Source organism: Nannospalax galili, unplaced genomic scaffold, assembly GCF_000622305.1.
Source record: "Nannospalax galili isolate Female #2095 unplaced genomic scaffold, S.galili_v1.0 scaffold262, whole genome shotgun sequence".
Lineage (NCBI taxonomy): Eukaryota > Metazoa > Chordata > Mammalia > Rodentia > Spalacidae > Nannospalax > Nannospalax galili.
Window position 1 is genome coordinate 208,686 of NW_008348083.1, and position 25,570 is coordinate 234,255.

The window sequence follows — 25,570 nt, forward strand, 5'->3', positions numbered from 1 at the left end:
ATATTAATTCTTCCAATCCATGAGCATGGGAGGTCCTTCCATCTTCTGATGTCTTCCTCAGTCTCTTTCTTTAAAGATTTAAAATGTTCATTGTAGAGGCCTTTAATGTCTTTAATTTTGTTTTTTTAATAAATAATTTATTGAGAATTTCATACATGCATATAAGGTGTTTTGATCAAGTCCACGCCCACTCCCTCTCCTCCAACTCCTCCCATATCTCCACATCACTTTTTTCTGATAACTTCATATACTCTTTCTTCTTCTTTTATTTATTTATTTATGTTTATGGGGCTTTGGGCTACTCTAACATTCCCCCACCGAAGAGGTAACCCTAAAATCTTTTAAGGATTAGATAAAAGGTCCCAAATACTTTTGACATTTTTGGCCTTTGGAACAGAGTAGGTTGCTAAGAGGCCCAAGGACATTTTGAGTTTTAGCCAAGAAACTGGCTACTTTTCTTTGGGGTCTTTTTACCCTAACTGCCGAGCCAATTCCTACCTCCTATTCTTAGCACACCATCCTCTGAAGAGGTTACCCAAATTGCCAATAGGGAATAGGGACACAGACCACTCTGGCTTCCATGCTGAACAGGGACACAGGGTGAGGCTGATCTCAATTTTGTATAAAGTTTTTTGAGAGTCTTGTTAAATATGCCAGTCTGGCCATGAACTTGTAGCAATCCTCCAGCCTCAGTCTCATCAATACAAAAACACAACTCTTATCTCAAAGGGGCTAAGAGATCATTTATTCTGCAACCAAATATGAGTGACCGTGGCCCAAGAACACAGATTCAGGTTATCTCAGATTCTGTGTCCCAAAATGTCAGCAGTTTTATGATGCTTTTATAGTAACAGAAGAAAGAAGATCATAAATCAAGACAGTTTTCAGACACGTTGGTGGAAATACCAGATAGGCAGGTGGGGGAGGGGGGATAGAAGATCCCAGTTATAGGCCTCATGTGCTATCTGGTGACACTCTTGGCCTTTTAGTTGGTGGAAGCTAGTGGTCTGTTAATACATTTCAAAATTGAGACTAGAGAGCTGGCTCAGTGGTTAAGAGCACTGGCTGCTCTTGCAGAGGTCCTGGGTTCAATTCCCAGCACTCACAGCTTGGCTAACAACCATCCATAACTCCAGTTCCAGAGGACCTGACACCGTCTTCTGAATTCCACAGACGCTGTATGCATGTGGTGCATGTACATACATGTAGGCAAAACACTCTTAAAAATAAATTCTAAAAAGCAACTTCTTTGAAGTATGACTTATACACAATAAAATGCACCCATCTGACTGGGCATGGTGGTGCATACCTTTAATCCCAGCACTCAAGAGGCAGAGGCAGATGGATCTCTGAGAGACAGAGGCCAGCCTGGTCTACATAGCCAGTTCCAGGCCAGCTGGGGCTGCAAGGAGACTTTGTCTCAAAAGGACAAAAAAATAAAAATAAAAGTAAAAAAAAAATGCACCCATCTGAAGGTTTTCATTTGATGCACTTTGACAAGTGTATGCATTAAGTTTTGGTATTTTTCCAAGTTGAATTAAATCAGTTTTCATCCAAGTGTAGTGGTATATACCTGTCATTTTAGCACTCAGAAAATGGAGGCAGGAGGATCAAGAATTCAAGGTCATCCTTGGCTGCAAAGTTGGTGAGCCTCCTCAGGCAGGGAGAAAACCTTTAGAAAAACAGTAAAGAAGCCCAACCCCAGCTTTAGGAGGTTTAAAAACCTACATAGGCTCTGGTCAGTATCCAAAAGAAAATGACAGAAGAAAAAGAAATAGTTGAGACGTGGTAGCACATACCTTTAATCCCAGCACTCCAGAGGCAGAAACAGGAGGATCTCTCTGAATTCGAGGCCGGCCTCCTCTACATAGGGAGTTCCGGGCCAATCAGGTCTGCATCATAGTGAGACCTTGTCGAAAAGAAAAGAAATGCTTTCATACCCTGCCAAACCTCATTAGCCCAACCTGCCCTAGGGAGTTGGAGATTCTGGGAAGGAAAAGCACATTACCCAGGTGAACCCTAGCCAGGTCCCAGGTCCGCCCAGTAGAGGTAGATTTCATTCTTTACCCAGTTACCACAGCGGGAAGCCAACTGGTGAGGATGAAGAAGGAATGGGAACTGGGAAGTTGCAGGAAATGATCCTGAAGGGGTACCTGCGCCCCTGGGGCACCTTGGGGTGAAACCATAGCCACTCCCAGGGGCTGGAGTTGGAGTCGAGAGCCCGCCCCACACCGTGCATGGTCGGGACAGGGATGGTATGGGAGGTCCTCCGGCTGGGGAGGTGACCTCTGGTTGCTCAGGATGCAGCGCTAGGGACAGGACATCCCACACTGATGCGGTGGGCTGCTGAATGCAACTGTCCAAGGGCCAGGATCCCAGAACACTCCTATGACCCCCGAGAATGACCCAAAGTGAGGTTACAGGCCAGGGGGGGAAAGCCTCACCCGGAGCTGTGCACTGTTTCGAACGAGTTGCTTTACAACCTGTAAAAAGCCCCTGAGCACGCAGGCAGGCCGGGAGCAGGAGCGGCGGAGAGGGCGCGAGAGCGGCCTGGCGAGTGCTCCGCCAAAGGGGCTGATTTGCTCTGCTCAGGGCTGTGAGGTCTCTCGGGTGGTTGTCTGGAATTCACTACGTCGACCGAACGTCATCTCATAGAGATGTCTGCCTGCCGAGTGCTAGGATTAAGGATTAAAGTGTGCACTACCATTCCCAGTGCTTTTCCTTGTCCTTTTTTTTTTTTTTTTCCAGACGTGGTCTCCCTGTACCCCCAGCTGTCCTGGAACTCACTGTGTAGACCAGGCTGGCCTTGAACTCACAGAGATCCTCCTGCCTCTGCCTCCCCAGTGCTGGGATTAAAGCGGTGCGCCAACACGCCCTGCTCTTCCCGCCCCCCTTGGATTTTCTTTTTTTAATGTGCCATGGGTATTTTACCTGCATGTGTATATAAGTGCACCACGTGTGTGCATACCCACAGAGATCAGAAGAGGGTGTCAGATCCTCTGGAACTAGAGTTACAGATGGTTGCTAATTGTCAAATGGATGCTGGGAACCAGACCCAGGTCCTCTGCAATAGCAGCTAGTGCTCTGAGCTGCTGAACATCTCTCCAGCCCCCCTTTTAAATTTTTATTTATTTATTTATTTTAATTATTTTATTGTATGTGTATGCATGTATTTCCTGCATGTAGGTAAGCGCACCCGTGTTGTGCAATGCCGGAGGAGGTCAGAAGAAGCTGTTGGATCCCAGTTAGGGACAGTTGTTAGCTGCCATGTGGATGCTGGGATTCAAACCCAGGTCTTCTGCAAGAACAACCATGTTCTTAACCGCTGAGCCATCTCTCCAGCCCCTTATTTATTTATTTATTTATTTATTTATTTATTTATTTATTATTTAATGTATGTGAGTGTTTTGCCTGCATGTATGTAAGTGCTCCTGTGTCATGCAATGCAGAGGCCAGAAGAGGGCTCTGGATCCCCTGGAACTAGAGTTACAAAGTGTTATTAGCGGCCATGTGGGTGCTGGTAGCTGAACCCAAATTCCCTGGAAGAGCAGCTAGTGCTCTTAACCACGGAGCCAGCTCTCCAGGGCGCTCCCCCTTTATATAAAGATGTATTTTTTAGATTTTTATTTATGTGTACATGTGTGCATGCCACTTGATACTGGTGCTGTAAGAGGTCAGAAGACAGCATTGGCTCCCCTGGAGCCGAAGTTACAGGTGGTTGTGAACCGCCTAATGTGGAGCTGGGAACCAAACCCAGATCCTCTGGAAAAGTGGAAAATTAGTAATTTTCTGTTGCTGTGATAAAACACCATGACTAAGAAAATTTACAGAAGGGAAAGTTTATTTGGCTATGATTTCAGAAGAATTAAGAGTCCATCACGGGGGGGGGCGGGGCTGGAGAGATGGCTCAGCGGTTAAGAACACTGGTTGTTCTTGCAGAAGACCCGGGTTCGAATCACAGCACCCACATGACAGCTAACAACTGTCTGTAACTCCAGTTCCGGGGGATCCGGCAGCCTTTTCTGACCTCCGTGGGCATTGCATGACACAGGTGCACTTACCTACATGCAGGCAGGACACACATACACATAAAAATAATCAATAAAATATTTTTAGAAAAGAGTCCATCATGGAGGGGAGGCATGGTGGCAGAGGTGGCCAGAATAGAAAGGTGAGTACGCACATCTTTGAGCAGACACAGGAAGCAGAGAGAGACAGACTATAAATCAGCAACCTATATACTCTCAAGTCCATGCCCAGTGACATGCATCCTCCAGCATGGCCACATCCTGAACCTCCCCAAATGGTGCCACTGTCTAGAGTGTTCAAATACTTGGAGCCTGTGGGGGACATTCATTCAAGCCACCACAAGCAGCAAACTGTTTTAACCACTGAGCCATCTCTCTTCAAGCCCTAGCAGAGTGTTTTTCCATGGCATTTGCTCTGACAGGTGATTTTTCTGGATGTGGATGAGGACATATTCACACTTAAGCTGGGGGTAGTCAGGTACCCCCATTTTCCATCTTCACCAGTGGGTGCAATCCCAGATCTTCCCAGGTATGGCTCCAATGTCCTCTTATTTACTTATAATTGGGCTCTGAGGGAAAGGACAGACCTGAGATGAGGCAAGCCAGCCTCCAATGACTCCAGGATTTGCTTGATTTGAATTGTATCTAGTGGGTTTGGAGGAGACGGGAAGCTCAGACTCTGATGTACATGTGCTCAGCTACACATACGCACTCACAGGCACAAGGGTACATGGGTTCATGCTTAGGGGCTTGATATATCCATGGGTTCAGAAAGTTAGGGACACATTATAGATCTTGAGCTGCATGCACTCGGAGGATGTTACTCCTGTGTACCCTGAAGTGTAGGGACTCCGTCACACCCTGGTACACTGTCCTGTACTCACAGAGACCTACCAAGGCATTTATTGTTTTACTATTTTTCTCTAATTCAGTTACAAAGTACCGAGTTCCCCCTGTAGCATTTTCATATATACTTAGTTTTGTTGAGCCTCCCCCACAACCCTCTCTTCTCCCCATCTCCTCACCCCTCATTTTTCCTTAACCCTTTCCACCCACGTTCCCCCCATTTACTTTTACAACACGTGTTCTATTGCCCTCCCTACCCCTCCCTTGAGGCCGTTTCTCCTCTCATAGACCCCTTTTCAGTGTCCTGATCTCTACATACATCTGCTCCCACAAAAATACACATATATAAAAATTAGAAGCTAGGATTCACACATGAGAGAACATTCGAGGTTTGTCTCTCTGAGTCTGGCTTCTTTTGCTTAACATAACAATTTTCAGTTCCACCCATTTTCCTGAAAATTGCATGCTTTTCATTTTTCTTTAGTGCTGAATAATATTCCATTACATATATGTACCACATTTTCATTATCCATTCACCACTTGATGGTCATCTAGGCTGGTTACAGTTACTGGCTATTGAGTATGGAGCAAGTATATATGTAGTAGGATACAGTGTCCTTTGAGTATTTTTAAAATTTTTTTGGTCTTTTTTTGAGACAGTGTCTCTCTGTAGCCCCAGCTGGCCTGGAACTAGCTTTGTAGACCAAGCTGGCCTTGAACTCATAGAGATCCACCTGCCTCTGCCTCCTGAGTACTGGGATTAAAGGTGTGCACCACGACTCCTGGCTTAAATTTTATTTTTAATTTATGTGTATGAGTGTTTTGCCTGCATGTATGTAGGCACACTTCATTTGTGCAATACCTGGGGAAGCCAAAAGAGGGCATCAGAACCCCTGGAACCAAAGTTACATACAGTTGTTAGCTGCCATGTGGGTGCTGGCGACCTAACTCCCATCCTCTGCAAGAGCAACCAGTGCTCTTAACTGCTGAGCCATCTCTCCACCACCACCCTTTGGGTATTTTTAATTTTTTTTTTTTTGAATTTTACTATTTTGTGTGTGTGCTTGTATGCATGTGCTGTGGTGTGGGTATGGAGTTCACAGAACAACTTGTGGGAGTTAGTTCTCTCCTACCCTGTGGGTCCCAAGGATCTGCCTTATGTCATCAGGCAGAGAGAGAGGCAGAGTGTCTTTACCTGCTGAGCCAACTTGCCAGCACCGCCCCCCCTTTTTTAGAGCGGGTCTTTGTAACCCAGGCTGGCCTTAAATTCATCATCTGAACCTCCTACCTCAGCCTCCCAAGTGATGGGATCACAGTCCCATTGCAACACACCTGGTTTACAACACTTTGTGATTTGTTCCATCCCCAAATCCAAGCCCTAAATCCAATCTCCCATAAGGTCCCCAAGTCCCCTTCCCACCAGACATCCCAAATAACAGCTCCAGAGTCATCTTTTCCCCTTGATCTTTATGTTCCCTAATCACAAGACACAAGTGGAAAAATAAATGAGTACACATGTATACACATGTTGAACACACAGGGTGACACAGCCAGACACACAGAATGATGAAAGCCCAAACTCACTGGCACAGGTACACATTTCCACAGTGTACACCAACCACCACTGTTGTGATAGGTTCACACATAAAACAGCAAGATGCATACAACAGTGAGGCACGTCTCCCATGTCACCGACACCCCCGCATGCTTTGGGGGTCCTCCAAGACACTGTCACCCACTAGGATGTGCCTGGACTCATATCTGTGATGCTACACAATGTGTGACCCATAGAGTGACACTTGCACTGGGCATGGTGGCACATGCCTTTAGTCCCAGCACTTGGGAGGCAGAGGCAGGCAGATCTCTCTGAGTTCAAGGCCAGCCTGGTCTACATATCGAGTTCCAGGTCAGTTGGAGTTGCAGGGAGACCCTGTCTCAAAAAAAGAAAAAAAAAAAAAAGAGTGACACTTGCTGTAACTCCCAAGTCCACATTCCTCCGAATCTTGTTAGAAACATGGAAATTCGATCCTCCACAAATACTCATTTGCTTGCACTCGCACAAATACATGCAACTCAGCAACACTCATTCACCCTAAAGCATAATTTTCTATATGTGGATGAAGCATGGGTTCACACTTGAGATGGGGGCTACCCCATTCCCCATGCTCCCTAGCAGATGCAGTGCCAGGTCCTCTCAGTTGTGGCTGCAATATCCTCTTATTTACTGCGGACTAGGCTCTGGAGGAGAAGAGAGAGCTCAGGTCAGGCAGACCAGCACCAGGTCTGGGACTCCACCTGTAACCCAATCTCCTTGGCCCTGGCTTACGAGTATGTATCTTCTTTTCCAGCGCCTCCAGGGTTTTCTTGATGTGGGTTATATCTGGTGGGAGGAGAGGAGATAGGTGAAATTGAGGTGGAACCTCAGATAAAACCCAGCATTCACTGGAAACATGGGGGGGGGTTGCATGTGTGGTGTATACACATGTTATGTGTGCACATGCCTGGATGCCAGAGGTCAACATCAGAGATTATCACTCTTTACCTTACCTTTTTTATTTATTTTTATTTTTTTGGTCCTCTTGAAACAGACTATCCCTGTAGCCCCAACTGGGCTGGAACTCACTATGTAGACCAGGCTGGCCTTGAACTCACAAAGATCTGCCTGCCTCTGCCTCCCAAGGGCTGGGATTAAAGGCATGAGCCACCACTCCCAGCCCTCTTTACCTTACTTTTTAAATTTTATCTTTGTGTGTTTGAATGTTATGCCTGCATGTATAAGTGCACTTGTGTCATGCAATGCCTTCAGTGACCAGAAGATGGCATCGGATCCCCTGGAACTGGAGTTTGAGACAGTTGTTAACCACCATATGGGTGCTGGGAACTGAACCCAGATCCTCTGCAAGAGCAGCCAGTGCTCCTAACTGCTGAGCCATCTCTCCAGCCCCATTTACCTTATTTTTTTAAGACAGGATCTCTAACTGAACGTGGAACTTCACCAATTCAGCTAGACTGGCTAGCAAGTGAGGCCCAGATACCTGCCTGTCTCCACTGCCCTCATCCCACCCCAACTAGAGTTACAGAACTGCGCCATAGCACCCACGTTTTACCTGATCTCATGTTTGCCCTTTACTGGCTGAGCCATCTCCCTGCACCCAGTAGTGTTCAAACATCTCCTCCCCTGAGCAACTCAAAAGAGACGTCTATTTCCCTGGTCTGTGAGCTTCCAGAGAGCAGGACTCCAGCTGCCTTCTCCCTGAGTCATCAGCACCCAGTTTGCTCTGAACATCCAAACAAATTCATCCAAGGAAGGGCAGGTCCGAAAAGGGCACCTGTTAACAATGTCTTGAGCTTGTCATCTCCGCTCTGGACCTTGTTCCTGACAGTACCGATGTCTCTCGTGGCCTCCTGTATTAGCCTCTGGATTTCCATCCATTGATTTCTTTGCTCGTTCTGGCATCTCTGTACCATGTTGGAAACTAAGGGCACGGAGTTTGAGGTGACCAGATGGCCACTCCTCTCTTGGTCCCCGCCACCCGTCTGGGGGGTCTCCTCTGGACCCTCCACTCACCGTTTGAAAGCTCCCCTTTCAAGCCCAGCAATTCCTTGGCCATCTCAGAATCTTCAGGAGAGAGTAGGACAGCCTTGAAGTGCCTCCTACACACACAGCCCTACTCGCCCCGCCCCGCCCTCCAGGGAATGGGCTGGGAGAAGGGAAAGGACCAGGTAGAAACTATACAAAACCCCCTCCCCTCCCCTAGCTCTCAGTGGCACTCACTCTTCACCAGGACCAAAGCTGAGAGGATGATGCAGGACAGAAAGATGAAAGCGAGGAGGATGAACAAGATCATGATGGCTCTGTGCAACCACGGGGGGACCTGGGTGGTGTCTAGCAATGGCTTGTGCTGGACTGGGGCTGGGACAGAGGCACAGGACAGGTGATCTCCGGAGCACCCAACCTCACCAGCCAGGCCATCCATAAACACTGAACCTGATGCCTGTGGCCAACTCACCCTTCCCAGGTACCACCAGCAGGGGGCACCACCAAGGACATTCCCAAGCAGTCAGCAACACTGTTCCTGACTGTGAACATCACAGTCCCACCCACCTCCCCTTTAAAATTTTGTTGCCCAAATCTAGCTCTAGTTCTCTCTCTCTCTCTCTCTCTCTCTCTCTCTCTCTCTCTCTCAGACACATACAATTCACATTCTCTTTCGTTTTAGAAGTTGCTACCTCCCCCCATGGGTGCAGAGGCCAGAGGAGGGCCTACGGTGTCCTCCTCTCTCACTGCCTATTCCTTCAAGGCAGGGTTTCTCCTGCTCTCTTCAGCTAGGCTGAAAGCCAGCAAGCCTCAATGACACTGCAGTCTCCCCCAAACCCCCGAGGGCCAGACTTAGAGGCATGCTCCCCACACCTGGCTTGTTATGTGGGTGCTAGGATCCAAACTTCAGCCCTCATATTTGCATAGCAAGCACACTTAACTGCTGAGTCATCTCATCTTCAGCCCCAGTCTTTTTAAAAATGTATTTATTTAATTACTTATTTTAGTTAGGGTCTCATGTATCCCAAGCTAACTTCCAGTTCTCTATGTATCCAAAGGATGACCTTGAACTTCTGACTGTCCTACCTCCACCTCCCAAATACTAGGATGATTAGTGTGCACACCCAGGTTATATATACAGTGTTGTGATGGAACCCAGGGCTTCATGCTGCTGGGCAAGCACTCTACGAAGTGAGCTACATCTCCAGCTACTTAACAGAATTTAACGTCACCAACACCACACTCCCTAACACTCATCCACCCCCTCCACGTGCTTCTCAAGGTTGACGGGTGGGGTGGTCAGAAAGTATCTATTCACCTTGTTTTGTGGGTGCTGACTGACTGGGTTTTGACTGGTCCCGGTTTCTGAAGGCCAAGGCAATATTCTCATAGTGAGGGTCACAGGCGCCTGTGTGTGATTTGATGAGAAATGATGCTGAGATTCATCCAGATATTTGGGGAGTTAGTGTGGGAACTTTTTGTTGTGCTCAATCTACAGGTTTATAATAGATCCGGCGTAAGGGGCAAAAATGAGATTCATGATTAATCAGAGCAGGTGTATGTGAGCTCCTGACAGACTTAGGCACCTCAGAAGGAAGATGTTCTTGGTCTCTTACCTCTCCCACCTTAAGCCCATCTTGGCCACCTCTCCCTTCCCACCCTAAGGCTCCTGACCTTCATCACGGCCTGGCCTCTCCCGTTTCTTATTCTGGAAGGCTGCTGCCTGCATTTTGCTCGACTGATTCGTGTAGATTTCCACAGGCTCCAAGGTCCCCAGACCTCCAGAGGGCCCACATATCCCCACCCACCGGAAGGTGTTGAGAAAGATGGGGAACTCTGAGGGTGGAGGGGAGGGAAGAGGTGTCTGCCTCCTCTTTTCAGAGAGCCACACCAGACCTCCCACCCTGGCAATGTCTTCAGTTTCCAGCTCAAGAGAGTTGTAAGAGGGAGAGAAATTTCATGGATGGCCAAGAAGTGACCTAGACCTGGGGACAGAAGAGGGACTTTACAGGAAGCTAGAGGATTATGCTGGTCTGGTTAAACTTCATCTTCTTGACTTGTTTTCTGTATGTGTGTGTGAGTTTGTGTAAAGGTGCACTTATGTGTGTGTGCCCATGTGAATGCAAGAAGATAACTTTGGCTGTTGTTCCGCAATATCAAACTTGGGTTTTTTATCATTTTTCAAATTTTTATTTATTTATATTTTATTGTATGACTGTTTTGCCTGCACGTATATAAGTGCATCATGTGCACGCAATGCCTGCAGAGGACAGAAGAGAGCATCAGATCCACTGGAACTGGAGTTATAGGTGGTTGTTAGCCGCCATGTGGTGCTGGGAACTGAACCTGGATTGTCTGCAAGAGCAGCCAGCGTTCTTAACTGCTGAGCCACCTCTCCAGCCCCTCCACCATGTTTTTTGAGACAAGGTCTCTCACTGGCCTGGTGCCGACCAAGCGGGCTAAGCTAGCTGCTGGTGAGCCCCAGGGATCTACCCATCTCCACCTCCCCAGCACTAGGATTACAAGTGTGCCCCACCATGCCCAGTTTTTCTTTCACTGTTTTCTGTCTCTACAGAGAAGCTGTATCATCTCACAATCTTGCTTTATAGGGTAAGAGCTGTTGGGTTTGGAGAAACACTCTTGAGTTCCCCCATAAATCTTCCCCTATACAGCCCCAGGCCCATGCCACAGCTCCACCCTACCCACCCCACTTCAAAGTTCTACCTCTTGCATCATGGGTCTCCAACTTCTCCTTCTCTGAGGCACCATGGATGGCAACCACGGATGTGAGGCAAGGAGGAGAAACCACTGGGACCCCATACCCATGTCTGGGACTGAGGTCAGGCCCACATCCTAGACGCCTGCTTTGATTTAGTCCTCAACATAGGTTCCCTTCCACATGCACAAACCAGGAGAAAGGTGCTCACTCTCTTCATCTGTCTCTTCCTCTACCTGCCTCACTCACAGGCACATCTCCAAATACCTCAGTCACAGCTCAGCTCATGTATGCAGGTCACACATTCATTTGCACTCTTCATAAATACACTACCAACATACATAGACATATGCAGATTTGAATATTTAATGTGTCTCTGTCTAGATGGTGCCTTGAGTTATTTTTAGAGAGAGAGAGAGAGAGAGAGAGAGAGAGAGAGAGAGAGAAACTCACTGTCTCTGGAACTCATGTACACCAGGCTAGCCTTGAATTCACAGATATACACCTGCCTCTGCCTCCCAAGTGTTGATATTAAATGAACGTGTGGAGCTGGGTGTGGTAGTGCACATCTTTGATCCCATCACTCAGGAGGCAGAAGCAGGCAGATCTTTGTGAGTTCAAGGCCAGCCTGGTCTACATTGTGAGCTCAAGGCCAGCAGGGGCTACAGGGAGACCCTGTCTCAAAACAGACCAAACAAAGAAAAGAAAAGAAAAGAAAAGAAAAGAAAAGAAAAGAAGAAAAGAGTCAACATGTCTGGCCTGATTTGCCTGGTATTTGTTTGTTTTGTTTTGTTTGTTTGTTGAGACAAGGTCTCAATATGGAGCTCTGGCTAGCTGGAACTTGCTTTGTAGCCCAGGCTGGCCTCTAATTCACAGACACCCACCTACTTCTGCCTCCCAAGTGTTGGAATTAAAGGAATGAGTCAGCCTTGCCTAGTGTAGTATTTTTGTTTTGTTGCTTTTTTTCTTTTTCTTTTTCTTTTTTGTTTGTTTGTTGAGACCTGGAACTTGTTTTGTAGAACAGTCTGGCCTCTAACTTACAGAGATCCACCTGCCTCTGCCTCAGGAGTTTTGGGATTAAAGGCATGTACCACCACACCCAGGGCCTGCTTTGTTTTTAATTGTGTGTGTGTGTGTGTCTGTGTGTGTGTCTGTGTGTGTGTCTCTGTGTGCGTGTGTCTGTGTGTGTGTGTCTGTGTGTGTGTGTGTCTGTGTGTGTCTGTGTGTGTGTCTCTGTGTGCGTGTGTCTGTGTGTGTGTCTGTGTGTGTGTGTCTGTGTGTCTGTGTGTGTGTCTGTGTGTGTGTGTGTGTATGTGTGTGTGGTTTTTGTACATGAGTGAAGGTGCCATCAAGAAGAGTGTCAGATCCCCTGGAGCTGGAGGTACAGACAGGCAGTTGTGAGTTACTTGATGTGGGTGCACAGAAGTGAACCCAAGTCCTCAGTACATGCTCTTAAACACTGAGCTATCTTTCTAGTTCCAATTTTCTTTTTTCTTTTCTTTTATTACACTTTCATTTATTTTAGTGTTTGTGTGTATGTGTGTGTGTGTGTGTGTGTGTGTGTGTGTATGCACTTGTACATCCCCCACACTCTACCACTAAGCTATTCCTCCATCCCTCATTTTCTCCCTTTTATTCTGTCCAGGACCCCATGAAAGGGCACCACATTCAGAGTGTGTCTTCCCACCTCAATTAACCCAGTCTAGAAACTCCCTCACAGACATGTATGTGTCTTCTAGGTAATTATAGATCCTGTCAAGTAATAAGATTAACCATCACAGGGGCTGAAGTTTAAGTTTCCAAGCATACAGGTGGAGAGTCCCCTTAATAATTTCTATTCTATTAATCAACAATTACTATTTTGTAGAAGCAAGCCAAGCATAACCTACAGAAGCCATAAATCAGCAGTTAGCAGGATCACTCTAGGACGCTCTGACCTGTTCCCATGACAACCAGGGTCTGGCTTACATGTGTTCACATATCCTAGGCCAACTGCCTGATAATTTCAGAAACTAGAGTCAGCCTAAACTTTAACATGGCATAGCTATGGTCAAGAAGGTGCCCTATTACATACCTCCATATATCCTTTGCCTTTACCTGGCTCCTGGTGTTACATCAGAATTTATACAGTCACATATAAGGGATTGGTGCTACAATCCACAATAAAACATATAGACTTAATGACAAAAACTACATGGTTATCTCAATAGATGCAGAAAAGGCATTTGACAAAATCCAACATGCATTCATGTTAAAAGTTCTAGAAGGAGTTGGTCTGGAGGGAACATACCACAACACAATCTTTTTGGTCTTTTTGAGACAGGGTCTCCGTGTAGCCCCAGCTGGCCTGGAAGTCACTATGTAGACCAGGCTGGCCTTGAACTCACAGAGATCCGCCTGCCTCTGCCTCCCAAGTGCTGGGATTAAAGGCGTGGGCCACCACACCCGGCTTTAAATTTAGTTTTTAAGAGTAGGCCCCAGCTCAGAGGACACCTGTTCCCCTGGATATCTCTTGGAACCCTCTGTCTCCTAGAATTGTGCTGATGAAACTGTCTTGTTGGAACTCTGTCTCTCAAGTTGTGTTCCAAATCTGGCCCCATCCATAATTTTATTCAAAATGATTTTTCCAGCTTCAATTGGGAAAGTTCAAGTTTAGCTCCACTGTAATCTGAATAGATGATCCAGTCTTTTCATCCCTAGTTCTAGAATATCCTTTTATCCAAGGTCAATCATCCTTCCCAATCTTCATTGTGTCCAAATGAAATAGGGCAGAGCCTTCCAGTGCATCAATATGCTAATTATCAAGCATACCCACATTCGTTCATTCTTTATCTTTTTGGGTGGAGTATGAAACTGATACCTAGGAAACAAGATCAGGTACCAAGGTCACAAGGCACAAGAGCACATGGTTTTGATGGGGTTAATTAAAAGTCATTAGTCCAGATTATGTCCATTAATAGAAGTCATTCCCAGAAACCACACGAGGCCCATATCCAGTTCATCATTTATTTTTGTCATTACCATCATCATCACCAGGCTTATTTCCAGTCCCAGAGCTTGGCTCCACCCCTTCCCCTCCACATGCCTCCCCAGTCCCCTCCCCAACAGCGCAGGCTCATCCCTAGAGACTTCAGGCACCAACTTGCACTCTACAACACCGGGCTGCAGTCCAATCCATGCCCACGCACTGGCAGTGACATGTTGTCCCCCCACGCACATCCCATGAGCCACAGGCCGAACCACATGAGCAACTTGTGACTGCAAAACCTGCAAAGAAGAAATCCCTGAGGATCTGGGAGGCTGTCGGAGTGGGAGGTGGAGGTGTAGTGAGGTGACTGCAAGCTGTCACTTGGGGAATGGGATGCAGGGTGACTGAAGGAGGAGCTGGGGCCCCTGGAAAGTAGATATTGAGGCCCCAGACTCAGGACAAAGAGGGCAGGGAGTCTCAGGAGACGCTTGGGAAATCTGCACTGCAATACAGACTGCACTCACCTGCCTGGCAAATGGCCAAGTCCCCTCTGGAGGTGACAGTCCTGCAATGCAGGTCAGTTTTCTTGAGTATTTCTGAAACTACAGGGGAAGAAGGAAGGGGCTGAGACCAGGCTGCCCCAACTCCATTCTCACACTGGGAAACCTTTGAACTTGGCATTAAACAAGGGGTCAAAATTTTTTTCCCAGTGGAGCAGAGAGACAGTTCATTGGATAAAGAGCTTGGCTCCCAAGTATGAAGACCAGGAGTTTAGATCCCGAGAATGCACCTAAAAGCCAGACAGGTGTGGTGGTCACCTGTAATTCCAGCATTCAGGAGACGGAAACAGGGAATCCCCAAAACAAGCTGGCTAGCTAGACTAGCCAAGTCTGCTAGCTCTGGGTTTGACTGAAAGACCCTGCCTCAATGAATAAAATAGGGAATGACCAAGGCAAATACCAACATCAACTTTGGACCTCCATATGGCATGCACACACGTACACCCACAGACATGCATTCACATTAACACACCATACACACATACGCAGGCAAAAAAAAATTTCCCCCCAGAGAGTCTGGCATGTTGGCTCATACCTGTAATTCCAGCACTTGGGAGGCTGAGGCCAGAGGATCATGGATTCAAGGCCAGACTATACAGAAAGTAAGATTTTGTCTTAAAAAAAAAAAAAAGCCAGGTGTGGTGGCTCATGCCTTTGATCCCAGCACTCGAGGCAGGAGAATCTCTGTGAGTTCAAGGCCAGCCTGGTCTACATAGTGAGTTGCAGGCCACTTGGGGCTACAGGGAGACCCTGTCTCAAAAATGTCAAAAAAAAAAAAAAAGCTGTCCTAAAATTGGCTGAAGGTGTAGTTCAGGGGTAGTTTGTCTAGCCTGCATGAGACCCTGGGGACTATCCCCAACAAGCACCAAGTTGGATGGAGTAAGGCAATATTTGGGGGTGATGGTTGAAGTGGAAGTTGGGATTAAGGTTGGAGCTGTGGTTCAAGGTGGGGCAAGGTCAAGCTGGATGTGGAGTTGGGGTGGAACTTGTAGTTGGGGTGAGTTTGAAGTTGAGGTGTGGTTAGCCTTGCAGCTAGGTGGGGTCAGTTCCCCGTCAGGAATGAGAGAAGCCTCTGAGACTCTCAGCAAGATAGGATGGACGAGATGGGTCACTGGAGAGATGGCTCAGTGATTAAGAGCACTGGCTGCTCTTGCAGAGGACCCAGGTCCAGTTCCCAGCACCCACATGGTGGCTAACAACCATTAGTAACTCCAATTCCAGGAGATCAGAAGCCCTCTTCTGGCCTCCACTGGCATTGCACAATACAGGTGAACTTACATACATGCAGGCAAAACACACACATAAAAGTTAATTAATTTTCAAAAGGTAAGACGGAGGGGTCCTCACTTAAGTAGCTAATGTCTTCCTTGATCTTGCTGTCGATGGCTTCATCCATGGGACACAGTGACCCCATCAGCGCTTGGACAGGGAGGAGAAGGAAGAGGAGCAGAAAAGAGAATCCTTTCATCCTGAAAGTACTGCAAAAGATAAATAAGAACCCTGTCTTTAGATCAGATTCTCTGTAATTCGAAGGATCAGACCAGTATCCTTGGATCCCTGTGGGAGACAGGGATGACCGTCCAGGATGGCTCCTAGTCCCCCGGGTTGGAGCTCTGGCTACTGCAGAGCTGTTGCTTACCTCTCTGTGGACTCAGCAGGACACAAATTAGCTCTGGATGTGAATTCCTGTAGCACAACTCTTTGAGCCTTCTGGGTGTGGGCCTTCCTGTCTTAGGTAACAAATCCCTTGGCCCCTTGCCCGTTCCGTTCCACATCTGGGGCCAAGAGGAACAGATTCTAGAAGCACCAGAAAGGGACTCTTCCCTTCCTGACATAGTCACATCCTCCCCCTTCAGCACCGGGCTCTTCCTGCATCATGAAATGCTCAGGAGGTGATTGATAATCTGGAGATAACTCTAGGAACCATGGTGGGAAAGAAAAGTAGAATCAGGACTTTGCCTGAACAGGCTGGAGATGAAAACTAAGACGATGTCTTTATGCGATATGACCACCATGATTCTTTGTTTTATGGGAAACATTCCCCATCAGGTGGTTAGATTCTAGGCAGGGGCTCTACTACTGTGTCACACCCTTAGCCCCTCACTGAGGGATTCTAGATAGAAACACTACCTTGCACCTTTCCCCTAGCCCCACACTGAAGGATTCTAGGCTCTACACTAAACTCAAGCCCTCACTGAAGGATTCTGGTCAAGCACTCTACCACTGAGTCACATCCCCCAGGCCCTCACTGGGGGATTCTAGGCAGGGGGTCTAAGGCTGAACCACGCGCCAAGGCCTTTAAAAAAGAAACCACCCACCTTGAGTTTCTAACAATGCATGTGAGTGAGAGACCCCAACATCCAAGGCAGCTGTGTACAACAATGTGGATGACGGTCCTAGATGCAACGTTTACACAGAAGCCAAACGGAACAGACACGCGGCACTCAAATCCACTTACACTGAGGAGGAAAAAGAGGCAAAACCAGTGCTGAGGATGTGGCGCTGTCAGCAGAGGGCCCCCTGGCATGCACGAGGCCCTGGGTTCTACCTCGAGCACTGTATAAGCCAGGCATGACGGTGTTCGTATCATGCCAGCATTTAGGAGGTGAAGGCAGGAGACTCAAGAGTTCAAGGTCATTGTCAGCTACAGAGTGAGCCAGAGCCAGTCTGGACTACATGAGGCCTTGTATCTAAATAAGTATTAAAATCCTTTCATTTGCCCAAGTTCGAACAGTAACAAATACCTCTACTGGTCTTAATTTTACATGCACAACTGTCTAATAAAACCTCAGAATAATTACACATAAATTTCTCTCTCTCTCTCTCTTTCTCTCTCTCTCTCTCTCTCTCTCTCTCTCTCTCTCTGCTATATATCCCATGCTGGCTTTCAACCTGCAGCAATCCTCCTGCCTTAGTCTTATCAATGCAAAAACACAACTCTCCTGGCCAGGCATGGTGGTGAATACCTTTAATCTCAGTACTCAGTAGACAGACGAAGGCAGATCTCTCTGAGTTTGAGACCAGCTTGGTCTAATAAGACCCTGTCTGAAAGCAAAAGAAAACAAAACACAGTTCTCAGCCTCAAAAAGGGATATGAGATAATTTGTTCTCCAGCCAAATATGAGTGACTATGTCTAGTAACACAAATTCAGGTTACCCCCAAATTCCGTGTTCCAATCTGGTTGCAGTCTCATGAAGTTTTTAATAGTACCAGAACAAATAAAATAATAAAGACTTTTTAAAACATTTTACTTTATTTTTATGTGTATGCATGTATTACCTACATGTATGTAAGTACACCCATGTCACACAGTGACCAAGGAGGAAAGAAAGAGGCCGCCGATCCCCTGGAACTGGAGTTAGACAGTTGTTAGCTGTCATGTGGATGCTGGGATCTGAACCCAGACTTCTGAAAGATCAGCCAGTGTTCTTAACCTCTGAGCCATCTCTCCAGCCCCTATTTTATTTTTCTTTTATGTGTATGAGTGTTTTGCCCGCAACTTTGTCATGCAATGCCTATAGAGGCCAGAAGGGGGCAGAGGATCCCCTGAAACTGGAGTTACAGATGATTGTTCGCTGCCATGTGGGTTCTGGGAATCCAGGTCTCTGCAAAAGCAGCCAGTGCTTTAACCACTGAGCCATCTTTCTAGTCCCACCAGAGATAAACTGCAATGAGATAAACTGCAATTAGACTCAGGGCCTGCAACATTCCAACCTGTCCACAATCATGGATGCTGTAATCAGTTACTCAGCCTTGCAGAAGGTTCAGTGTAAGATGCAGATCTTCTCAGGGATTTCATCCACAGCCTCAGAGTGTTAGGATTGCAGGTGTGAACCATGGTGCTCAGCTCTAGTTATTTTTTTTTAACTTTTGTTTTACTTATTATTATTGACAGTGTGAGAGCAGGTGCAAGCATGCCGTGGTGCTCTTGTGGAGGTCAGAGGACAACTTTCAGGAGTCAGTTTCTCTCCTTCCACCATGGGTTCCTGGGGTTGAACTCAAGACTGTCAGGTTTTCACAGCATTACTTTTATCTGCTGAGCCATCTTGCTGACCCAATAGTTACTATCTGGATTTAGTTAGTTTTAGTTTTGCTTTTTTTTTTTTTAACATGCATGAGTGTTTTGCCTTCATGTATGTAAGTGCACAGCATGCATATAATGCCCACAGAGGTCCCCTAGGACTAGAGCTATGGAGGGTTGTTAGCTACTGTGTGGATGCTGGGCTCCCAACCCAGAGCCTCTGCAAGAGTAACCAGTGTTTTGAACTGGTGAGCCATTTCTCCAGCTCCAATTATTTTGGAAAAATCAGTTTTCTTGAAGCATAACTTACACACAATAAAATGCACCCACCTGAAGGGTTCTGTTTGTTCTCTTTTGACAAGTGTATGTACCTGCATGCACAAATGTTTTGGTGTTTTTCCAAGTAAGGTTTATTTAAACCATGGGTGGCACACACCTGTCATTTTAGCACTTGGGAGGTGGAGGCAGATCAGCAATTCTACTCAGTTACATGGTGATTTCAAGGTCAGTCTGGGCTGCAGGAAAAGAAAGGAAGGGATGGGGACGGGCAGAAGGATGGTCCTGAGTTCAAGGTCAGTCTGGACTGCACAGTGAGTACCAGGTCAGCCTGGTTTGCAGACAAAGTAAGACCGTCTCCTCTCAAGAAAAAAAAATAAAGACTGGTAAATGGCTCAGAAGTTAATGGTCCTTGTGGCTAAATCGGACAACCTGAGTTCAACCCCTGGAATCCACACAGTGGAAAGAGAGAACCAACTCCCACAAGTTGTCTTCTGCCCTCTGAATGTGCATCATGGCATGCATGTACAGACACAAAAATATTAATTGAATTTTTTTTAAAAAAAACTGTGGCCAGTGAGGTGGCTCAGTGGGTAAGGTGCTTGCCATACAAATCTGACAGTCTGAGTTTGATCCCTCATGTAAATGTGGCAGGAGAGAACCCATTGCACAAAACTGTCCTCTGACCTCCACAGGTACACTGTGACATACACATACATCAAATATACACAAAATAACAATAAATATTTTTTTGAGACAGGGTCTCTCTGTATCCCCAACTAGCATGAAACTTGCAATGTAAACCAGGCTGGCCTTGATCTCACAGAAAGCACCTGCCTCTGCCTCCTCAGTGCTGAGATTAAAGACATACACCAATACACAGAGTAAAATAAGTAAATTAATTTTGATCTTTTAAAAAAAATAATTTTAATATTTATTATTTTTATTTTATATGTATGAGTGTTATGCCTACATGTAGGTAAGCGCACCCATGTCATGCAATGCCTGCGGAGGACAGAAGAGGCTGTTGGATCCCCTGGAACTGGAGGTACCGACAGTTGTTAGTTGCCAATGTGGGTGCTGAGATTCGAACCTGGGTCTTCTACAAGAACAGTCAGTGTTCTTAACCACTGAACCATCTCTCCAGCCCCTTTTTGGTCTTTTAAAGACAGAGTTTCCCCATAGTCACAGATGGCCTGGATTCACTATGGAGGCCAGCCTGGTCTACATAGTGAGTTCCAGGACAGCTGGGGCTACAGGGAGACCCTGTCTCAAAACATAAATAACAAAAGAAACAAAAAAGGAACAGAAACTCCCTTAAATTGTGTGTGTGTGTGTGTGTGTGTGTGTGTGTGTGTGTGTGTGTGTGTGTACTCTCGCACCCACAGGCCAGAGAAGGACATCAGGTGTCCTGCTCTATCACTCTCCACCTTGGGACACAATCTGTTATGGAACCTGGAACTAAGGTGTCAGTCAGTCATCCCCAGCAGTCCTCCTGTCTCCACCCCCAAAAATGCAGTGGTTAGAGGAACACAAGCACCCAAATGAGTGCAGCGTTTTCACAGGGGTACTGAGAATTCAAACTCAGATCTTCCTTGAGCAGCAAGAGCTATTACCTACTAAGCCGTCTCCCCAGGCCCCTCCCTTGCATTCTAATGCCCCAGAGTAATCAAGAAATGGGTTGTGGGCTTGGACAGCAACTCAGACCACTCTAAAAGAGGAAGTGTGCAGGAAGAGAAGTAGTAGGGGCCAGGACCATCTGGCCAATGTTTCCTGGAACAAAGTTGGGCCACCCTCCTTCCAGGTCCTTCCTCCTATCTCTTCAGCCTCCAACCATAAACTTCATAACGTGTGGACACATACCACATCCTCTGCCCCTGGATTCTTGCAACTGTTGCATGCAATTTTATAGATGGCACAACTGACACTGGGTGAGGTGGAAGCATATTGAAAAGGTCACTGGGGTAGCTGGGGAGGTGGCTCAGTCCACAAGTGCTTGACCCACAAGTAAGAGGACCTGAATTCAAATCACCAACACCCACATCAAAAGACGATTATGTTGTACGGCTATAACCCCAGTGCTGTGGTGGCAGTAAAGGAGGTCTCCTGGGACTCATAGGTCAGCCAGTCTAGCCTGAATCAGCAAGTTCAAAGTTCAGTGAGAGACCCTGCCTCAAAAAAAAAAAAAAAAAAAAGGTGCCGTATCACCGAGTCACAGCTCTAGCGCTCCACTTTTTTTCTTTCTTTCTTTTTTTTTTTTGATCTTTTTGAGACAGGGTCTCCCTGTAGCCTGTAGCCCCAGCTGGCCTGGAACTCACTATGTAGACCAGGCTGGCCTTGAACTCACAGTGATCCACCTGCCTCTGCTGGGACTAAAGGAGTGTGCCACCACGCCCGGTTGATACAGCACGTTTTTAGACGACCCCAGTAAAGGGCTGGGTGTGTGGCTCAGTGTTATAGCCCCTATCTAGAATCTCCCCATGAGAGCCTGGAATCCTAGCTCAGTAATAGAGCCTCTGCCTAGAATCCCCACCCCCCCGCCGCCCCGCCCCAGGGAAAGGCTGGATCTTGGTTCAGTGAGAGACTTCCTGCCTAGTATCCCCCAGTGGGGGCAGGGGATGTGGTTCAGTGGTAGAGCTCCTGCCTAAAATGTCCCTGAGGAGCGGGGGTTGTGGCTTAGTGGTATAAACCCTACTGGAATCCCCCAGTGATGTGCTGGGGCATGGCTCAGTGGTGGAGCATTTGCTTAGCATACTAAAACTCTGGGTTCCATCCCCGGCAACTACACACATTCACAAAACAGAATTGTGGTTAACCAAAGATTTTTCCACTGCTAAGATTTTCCTGTCTGACTGCATTCTACTGAGCTAAGCCCGCTTCATCTCTGGCCTGAGAGAGCACAACCTTTCCCCTAGTAGGGCCACTTCCTCACCCCAGATACATTTTCTCAATGTTCTTGGCAGCAGTTATTGGTTAACTTGTGATTTCAGATTTTGAACAACTTCACACACACTGAATATTTTTTTAAGGAAGCTCCTTGTTGCTGGAAAGATGGCTCAGTGATTAAGAGTGATTATTGCTTTCACAGAAGACCCAAGTTCAGTTCCCATTGCCCATTCAAGCAGCTCACAACCACCTGTAACTCCAGCTCCTGGGGATCTGACACCCTCTTCTGGCCTCCATAAGCACCTACACTGACATGCACATGTCCACATGTATACATACACACAAAATAAATGTTTTTTTAAAGGAAGTTCTGGGTCTAGAAATGACTCAGCTGCTCTTACAGAGGACCTGGGTTCAGTTCCCAGCACCCACACGGCAACATCTGTAACTCCAGTTCCAGGGGGATCCCATGCTATCTTCTGGCCACGATGCACATACATACATGCAGGCAAAACACTCATACACATAAAATAAAATTGGTTAATTAATTCAAAAGGGAGCTCTTCGATGTTGAGGTTGTCCTCGGGGCTTCTGCAGCCTTTCCTGGATCTCTCACTTCCACTAGCTTTTTTAATTTATGTTTATGTGTCTGCAAAGCCCAAAGAGGCCAGAAGAGGGCATCAGATCCCCAGAAACTGAAGTTACCAATCATTGTTACCTGCCATGCTGGTAACTGGGGTTCTCTGAAGAGCAGCCAGTGCTCTTAACCAGAGTCATCTCTCCAGCCCGACACTCCTTGTGCGTGCGTGTGTGTGTGTGTGTGTGTGTGTGTGTGTGTGTGTGTAGTACTGGAGATTGAATCTACAGCCTTAAGGTCCGTGCTCTCCCACTTAAGGTCAGTGCTTTACCATCGAGTCAAGCCCTCACCCTCTACCTGGGGGCGGGGTGGACTTTGACTGGTTCTCTACCACAGAGCCATACACACCCCAGCCTCTCACTGGAGGATTCTAGGCTCACTTTCTTCCACTGACCCATAATCCTAGACCCTTACTGGGGGATTATACACTAGCTGTCTATCACTGTCCCATGCCCCAGGCCCTCACTGGATGATTCTAGGGAGCGGTTTTACAGATAAACCATGTCTCTGTCCTTTCCTGTTTATCTGGAGAGTTACTGAGAACTAGTACCATCCTCTAAGCCCCACAGACAGCAGAGACTCCATGATATGAGGCCACAGGAAGGATTCAGTGGGCACAATATTTTCCTGGCCACTGACTACTGAATCAAATTGGAATGGATGCTATGCTTATGCTCTTAACCCCTTGTTTATTTACAAGGGAAAACAGGATGTCATGGGTCCATAGGCACTGGAGGACACATTACGAATGGTGCCAAATCCAAAATGTAAGACATTCCACAGGGGAGGAAAAGAACCCAAAAAAAAACGTAGCAAGTAATAAAAAATGTGATGTTTGAGCTAAAAAGAGGAGGCAAGTGAGGAGCAGCAGATGCAAAGGCCCTGGGGTAGGAACAACGTGTGACGGGTTCAAGGAAGGTCAGCAATTCCCCCAGACAAGCTTACCCACAGGACACGGAGAGCCACTGTGGAAATTTTATTCTTGTAGGTGGTTTTGAAGATTTCTGGGGTTTTGTTTTGTTTTTGAGACAAAGTCTCCTGGTAGTCCCAGTTGGCCTGGAACTCAGAGATCTGCCTGCCTCTGCCTTCTGAGTGCTGGGGTTAAAGGCATGTGCCACCACATCCTGTTGAAGATTTCTGTTTAATATATGTGAAGGTTTTAACAAAATGTCAGCCACAGAAATGTTAGCCACAGAAGCCAACAAATATTTGTAGACTCAGTATCTGTGCCTGTGTGTGTTCAGTAAGAAGTAGAAGTGGCCTGGTGTAGTGGAGCAGAGGAAGGTGGATCTCTGTGAGATTGAGGCCAGCCTGGTCTACATAGCAAGCTCCAAGCCAGCTGGGGCTACAAGGAGATGCTCCTTAAAATAGATAGATAGATTAGATAGATAGATAGATAGATAGATAGATAGATAGATAGATAGATAGATAGATAGATAGATAGATAGATAGATAGATAGATAGATAGATAGATAGATAGATAGATAGATAGATAGAAGATAGATGATGATAGATAGATAATAGATATATATAAACAAACAAATGTGAGTGAATGAATAAATAATAAATAAATAAAGGTGGCTGTAGTTTAAGCAACCAGAGTTTTTTTGTTTCGGCTGGATAACCCTCAACCCACTTCCCAGGCTTCTCTCATAATTAAGGTCACCCAAGCAGTAGTTAGAATCTGGAATGATCAAAGAAACCGAAAAAAATGAATCGCAGCGCCCTCTGGTACTCGCCTTGTTTGACTAACATAAGTGATCTTAGAAACTGCACTAAGGATCAGTTGAGTTTAATTTTTTATGTTTGAGACAGGGTCTAGGCTGGCCTCGAACTCACAGACGTCTACCAGCCTTTGCCTCCCGGGGTCTAGGACTAAATGCATGCGCCACCACGCCCAGCATATTTAAGTTTAAATTTTGCAGCTTAGAATTACTTCCCACGCCGGGCGTGGTGGCACAGGCCTGTGATCTCAGCGCTTGAGAGTCTTGAGGCAGGAGGCTACAGAGCACCAGCCTGGGCTACAATCAAGACCCTGTCTCAAATGGGAAGGGGGAAAAATATCTCTCTCCTTCCGTAATAACCAATCCTGTCAGCCCTGAATGCAAGATAGGTGGTCTCAGGGGTCTGCGACGACCCACTTTCTCTTCTACACTGCCTGCCATTCGCTCCACAAATTCCATTAATCTCCCTGTTCTGGAATTGGGGAGCTCAGCGGAATCCAACACGTGGAAACCTAGGGGCTCGTGTTTGCAATTTTTCTGGGAAGCATCTTTAAATTCTCATACATTCACCAAAGGATCTAGGAACTCAAAATCAAGAGCATCCACTTTGCTTTGTCTGCACTCCGGGTCCTCCTTGGATGGTCCACATACCCAGACTGGGCCCAAAATAAGTAAACGGTGCTGCTCCGCTCGGCTTCTGCAAGCGCTGCTTCCTCCCCCATCGCATCACACCAGGACCATGCTGGTCTGCCCCTGCTCAGTACCCTTCTCGGTGTCCCATGGCCTCAGTGGTAACCAAAACCTTCATCCAGCCTACAAGGTCCAACATAGTTCTCAGATCTTTTTTTCTACTTAAATTGTTTACTTATTTGCTTATTTAGAGTGTTTTGCCTGCATGTATGTCATGTGCCTGCACTGCCCACAGAGGTCAGAAGAGGGCATCGGATCTCCTGGAACTGGGGTTAAGGACTGTTACTACCGTGTGGGTGCTGAGAATTGAACCTGGGTCCTCCGCAGGAGCAGCCAGTGTTCTTAACCACTGAGCCATCTCTCCAACCCCCTTCTCAGACCTTTCTCAGATTGTTTACTTCGGGGCTAGGGATGGAACCCAGGGCCTCCCGTAATGCTAGACAAGCACTCGAGGGCTGAGACTGCAGTTCGAGCACTCTAGTCACTGGTCGGCAAACACCTTTCCATCTGGTTCCCCACCTGACAGCCTTCCATGTTTTGTTTTGTTTTTTTTCCTTTGCAACCACACACCTGTCCACTCCTTCTACTCACACCACTTCCATGAAGCCTTCCCTGACCACCTCCAGACAGAATCCTATCCTCCTAGCCCCTTTGCCTGGCTGAGGTGTCTGTCGTCCCC

General features: G+C 46.9%; 2 protein-coding genes across 3 annotated transcripts; both read right to left on the reverse strand.

Moving 5' to 3' along the window:
- Positions 1-7,078: 7,078 nt before the first annotated feature.
- Mcemp1 (mast cell expressed membrane protein 1) lies at positions 7,079-10,141 on the reverse strand. Its single transcript, XM_029569044.1, has 7 exons — positions 10,087-10,141; positions 9,731-9,820; positions 8,650-8,781; positions 8,443-8,493; positions 8,204-8,350; positions 7,201-7,254; positions 7,079-7,112 (listed from the first exon to the last, which is right to left on the reverse strand). Exons 1-7 carry the CDS (start codon positions 10,139-10,141, stop codon positions 7,096-7,098), a joined length of 546 nt encoding a protein of 181 aa, XP_029424904.1. The 3' UTR covers positions 7,079-7,095.
- A 4,090-nt stretch (positions 10,142-14,231) lies between these two features.
- Retn (resistin) lies at positions 14,232-17,104 on the reverse strand. Of its 2 annotated transcripts, none has more exons than XM_008844532.3 (5): positions 16,975-17,104; positions 16,296-16,431; positions 16,004-16,134; positions 14,621-14,698; positions 14,232-14,395 (listed from the first exon to the last, which is right to left on the reverse strand). In XM_008844532.3, exons 3-5 carry the CDS (start codon positions 16,122-16,124, stop codon positions 14,259-14,261), a joined length of 336 nt encoding a protein of 111 aa, XP_008842754.1. In that variant the 5' UTR covers positions 16,125-16,134; positions 16,296-16,431; positions 16,975-17,104; the 3' UTR covers positions 14,232-14,258. The 2 variants fall into 2 exon arrangements, with proteins under 2 accessions (XP_008842754.1, XP_029424923.1); XM_029569063.1 differs by having other exon boundaries at positions 16,296-16,572; positions 16,975-17,036.
- Positions 17,105-25,570: the final 8,466 nt, after the last annotated feature.